Below are 5166 nucleotides of genomic sequence, written 5' to 3' on the forward strand. Positions count from 1 at the left end.
CCCCCCCCCCCCCCCAGGCATTATTGAGTGTCTGAAGCTTTGCCTAAGTAACTATCTGTCTGTGCAAGTTAGTTGAGACGCAACTGCTGGTCTCTCTTGTCTCATTGGACAGGCAATGAGGGCAGTTACTCCCCTTTGACATCAACAGAACATACCTGGGTACACATACTAATTCTGGATAATGTATATACTGTAGGGGCGCTCACAGGTCTTGACCTTTCTTAAAGCGTGCACAGCACCTTTCTTGAGGCCTTGAGAAAAACGGGCTGTGCTCCTCGGAATTGTATATGGAGGCTGTTCATAAATGACTATATGGCTGCCGTCATCAGCACCGGGCAATGGCTGGAGAGCCAGAGACTTTCTATGCAGTCCTATTGTAAATTGTCGTTCTGTCCAGAAGTAGTTTAAAGCAAATACATATCTTGTTTTGTTTTCTTAACTACCAGAACCAAACTCCATTCCATTTATATATGGTTGGCTATGATGGGATGGGGTTCATAAAACATGGCTACACTAACGTATAAGGAAGTAACAATCAGTTTGATACCAAGCATGCCTACGCTATCATGAGCAGCCAGTGAACTGGTCACATTAAATCATCTAAGTGATAAAAAATCATAATTTCATTCTGCTCAATAGTATGTTGGTTGTCAGACTGTAAAAAAATCTTGCAATCTGGAAATATTGATATGCTGTACCTAGAAACATTGACACTGAGGGAGTGTCTGCTGGAGCATCAACACCCCCCTCAGCACAGATGATTTGGTTATATCATTTCTGTAAATACCCTCTTCAGGGACCAGAAAAAAATGGCTACATCTGCAGCTCGTAGCTCTCGTTTGACATCAAAACTGCTAAGGATGCTGCAAGAGTCTTAGAGACTTGGGCTTTCCACACACATAACACTGTCATTGCACAATCTCTTCTACATCTACCAACCACTAAGAGACCACCATCATCACAACATATACTTTATATCAATGCATTTTAAGGCCCAACTCTAGTCTCCCGCTCCCTCCCTGGTGGCAGTATTTATGCTTTTTCTGTTATATTAACTTTTTCCAATGATTTCTGGCTGGCCACATGACTTGAAGGGTCCTCCTTGGATCTTCTGGCAGTGGGTGGCCCTCATTGATGCAGAGAACCGCGCTGGCGTGATGACATCAGCACCTCTCTCTCTCTGTATTAATGTATGTGAGTGGAGGACGCCATGGAGGTGGGGGTCTCTTACTTCCTACACAGACAGGATGTCCTCAGTCCTACGAGCACCATTCACCCCGGAACACTAAGGACATCTAGCGGTGGAAAGGAATTACTGCAAGAGGAACAGCACTGCAGAGGAGATGGGTACTGCAGCCAGAGATGCCCATGTTGCCTATTTATTGCTGTCTGTATCTAGGGTTGCCACCTGTCCAGGATTCACCCGGACGGTCCAGGTTTTGAATGCTGTGTTCGGGTTTCATGGCAGCGGAAACCCGAACACAAGATGTCAGGCAGACAGGGGCAACCAAAATTAAGGTAGGGGCTACTGGCCCCCCATTGAAAATAGTCTCAACTATTATATTTACATATGATTAATCTACGACTCATTCTCCCAAAAAAATCTCAGTGCGTCACTAGAGTGTTTGGGTTTTGCTTGAAGAAAAGGGGCCAACCCTAACTGTATCAATGTTGCAGATCTTCTCTCACCTCCATCATGGTGACAATGTTGTCACTAGGACAGGAAGTGAAGAAAAAGCTCACTAACAAGGCCCCAGACAGCCATGATATCCTGATGGAGGTTATAACCTTGTCATAGTCTATTGTCTGGAGTCCATTCTTTAATATCTTTATCTCACCTCTGTATTTAGGACCCCCTGAGATTCCAGCTCACTGAGGAGGTCCAGAGTGTCCACCGTCTCCAAAAAATAGGCCAGGCTGTCTTTGAAGTAGTCGTAGGTCATCCTCAGTGTTACGTCGTCACACGTGGACAGCTGTCGGTGGAACTTCTTAAAGTCCTCTAGGAGAACACACAGAGAAATGTTACAGGTTCGGGGAGTTCAGATCCCCACATAGCTATGAGAGCCTCAGAAACGTCATCTATGTGCCCAACCCAACAGAACTCCAGACACGTGCTGTATAAAATATCAAACTATCACATTGTAATTGTAGCTGAACCCCGGGCAGATATAACAGACACACATGAACCCAGCTCTGGAGTCTCCAATAGAGAAAGGACAAGAAAAAGGAGACTTTATGTTTCAGTGAAGGCTTACATTCAAAACGAACAGAGAAGCCGAGATAATGCTATCTCCTGAAACCTGCATAGTGTTTACTATGTTTCTCATTATATAATTGACGGCAACTTCCTTCTGAACCTTTTGGATTCTCAACGCAAGGAATAAAGATACCAAATTATTCTGTTCCGGTTTAAAAAGACACCATCTGATTTTCTGTTCCATCACGGATCCCCTTTTTCTTGCTACTACTCGGAAAAGAGAAATAAACCCTGTAGATCGAATTCTGGTATTCAGTTAAGGCAATAACTAACGTAAAAAGCCGAGATATAGCTATATCTCCTGAATCTCCCATTTCTCTTTGACTGGATGCAATTACAGCAGCGGGATCACCATTTTCCATCTTGAAAATTTTGAGGACACACTCCACCGTGAGTTGAATCTATTTTTCTATTTGACTGTTTTTTTTTCATTTTTTGCTTCTTTTTTCATACAACTTATACCCATTTCAAGTTTACAGAGCTCTGTTGCCACTTTTTCTCCCCTCCATTAAATATGGGCTATCTTTTGCCATCTATTTGGAGATCCTAATAACATAGGAAATTATATATATTTCCGATACCAGATTTTTTCTGTCTATTTTGAAAACGTTAGGCATTCAAATGGTGTGTCTCTAAATTGTTTTTCCACTACCTACTGTTTAAAAGTTATTAGCGGAATGCAGCCATATACATGTGTGTGTGTTTTTTGATACAAATTTTGATATGTTCTGTTATACATATTTTTTAGTGTTTCTATAAATAAATAAACATATATATTTTTATAAATATCTATTTTATATCTGTTTGAAGGAATAGTGGGATCCCCTTTTGGGGAATTTTGTACCTTTTCCAGCTCTGTAATAATTCCCATATCACTGAATGTATTGTATTAGATGCAAGTGGTGTAAGGAACTGAATCAGACCTGGTATCAGACTCTTGCAGTCTACTGTGCAGCAGGCTAGGAGATAGAGAAGCAGCACAAAGAGCCAATCAGGTGTGCAATGCAACAGACATGCTGATAGGAGGAGAGAGCAGCATGGCACAGAGATGAGCTCATCAGTCTGCTGCTTCTCCTTTCCCTGTCCAATCACAGGCTGGGGGCGGGGCATGATATAAAAGCAATACTAGCCCCGCCACATAGAAAGGTTAGGTCTCCTGCTTGGCCAAGCAGGGCTGTGCTGTGTGGCAGAGCTTTGTAAATCGCAGGACTGTATGGACTCAAATGCAAATCCATTGTCAGGTAAAACAGCTCCGTATATGAATTTCATCCGCGGTTTGCTTAAAGTTCAGATTTCATTTGCTGTGTTAGTCAATTTGCACACAAATAATTAATGAATAAAACACAGGCAGACAAACTTATTACCAGAACTGGCGACTCTCCGGCGTCTTTCCATCTTTTCTTTGGTTGGGACTTAATTTCCAGCAGACATCCGGCCATCGCATTGAACATCTAGACACATTTACAAGATCATTATTCCCTCTCCATTCTCGTATTGCCAATCAAAGTGCATCCAGAGCTAAACTTTATTTCTCAATATTTAATAGGTAGTAAAGGGTCATAACTAGGGATGCACAGATACTTTTCGAGTACCTGTGCAGATACTTGGCATTTTCATGAGAACTACCAGGGTTGCAGCGGTTGCAGCTGGGACCCGGCTCTGGCGCTCCACCACTGTCCTGAAATAATTAGTCTGTATTGTTTTAGAAAAACTGTCACATGACAATAAACAAAAATGTATCAGTACTCGTACTCGCAAAACTGGTATCTGTGCATCCCTTTATTTATATTTATAAAAACAAAATCATACAATAAAACAGAGATGTACAAATCCCGGGAGCTCCGTGTGCTCCTTACACATGACAACTGCCTCCTAATTTTTGAATTTTTCTCTAGTGTAGTCTTGGAGCTCAAAAGTATCGGTACTTGTACTCGTACTTGTACCGAGTACTGTACTTGGTATCTGTGCAACCCTAGTCAGAACCCCCGTCATGTTTTCTTTGCAATCCTTGTCCCTCCGAGTTTTCCCTTCTCTGACTGCCCCGGAGAGAAGGACAAAGAGGGTGAATCTTCCCAACGGGACACAGAGAGCGATAAAACATGGCAGGGGTTCTACTCTATAGAAATATATACAACTACAAAAAACACAGTTCTGGTTCTGTATGAAGTATATAGTGTAAACCCAAAATCCATTTCTCAGTGTGTTTGCCATCATGTCTCACTGTATTTGGTTTTCTTGATCAAATCGTGTTTTGTGAATCTGTTACAAAGTTTCCTCCCTGGAGATCCTGAGAGTAACAGCACTTCCTGTGTCCCGGAGACAATGCTAAGCCACGGCCTCGCAATTAGCCCCGTTACCAGCCCACTGTGGTGGTGAGTGGAGAAGTGTCCCCTTACATTGGTGATCGGTGGAGAAGTGTCCCCTTACATTGGTGATCAGTGGAGGAGGGTCCCCTTACATTGGTGATCAGTGGAGGAGGATCCCCTTACATTGGTGATCAGTAAAGGAGGATCCCCTTACATTGGTGATCAGTGGAGGAGGGTCCCCTTACATTGGTGATCAGTGGAGGAGGATCCCCTTACATTGGTGATCAGTGGAGGAGGATCCCCTTACATTGGTGATCGGTGGAGAAGTGTCCCCTTACATTGGTGATCAGTGGAGGAGGATCCCCTTACATTGGTGATCAGTGGAGGAGGATCCCCTTACATTGGTGATCAGTGGAGGAGTGTCCCCTCACATTGGTGATCAGTGGAGGAGGGTCCCCTTACATTGGTGATCAGTGGAGGAGGGTCCCCTTACATTGGTGATCAGTGGAGGAGGGACCCCTTACATTGGTGATCAGTGGAGGAGGATCCCCTTACATTGGTGATCAGTGGAGGAGGATCCCCTTACATTGGTGATCAGTGGAG

The 5166-nt window shown here is 43.5% G+C and overlaps 1 protein-coding gene across 1 annotated transcript in view; it reads right to left on the minus strand.

Moving 5' to 3' along the window:
- The window catches only part of LOC108797138 (NACHT, LRR and PYD domains-containing protein 3-like), a 26532-nt gene that overhangs the window by 20273 nt on the left and 1093 nt on the right, over positions 1–5166 (minus strand). The window contains exon 2 of the mRNA XM_018568712.1: positions 1839–1999. Coding sequence (XP_018424214.1) covers positions 1839–1999 — 161 coding nt within the window. The remainder of the gene's footprint in view (positions 1–1838; positions 2000–5166) is intronic.

Source organism: Nanorana parkeri, unplaced genomic scaffold (genome assembly GCF_000935625.1).
Source record: "Nanorana parkeri isolate BGI_ZX_2015 unplaced genomic scaffold, ASM93562v1 scaffold1232, whole genome shotgun sequence".
NCBI lineage: Eukaryota > Metazoa > Chordata > Amphibia > Anura > Dicroglossidae > Nanorana > Nanorana parkeri.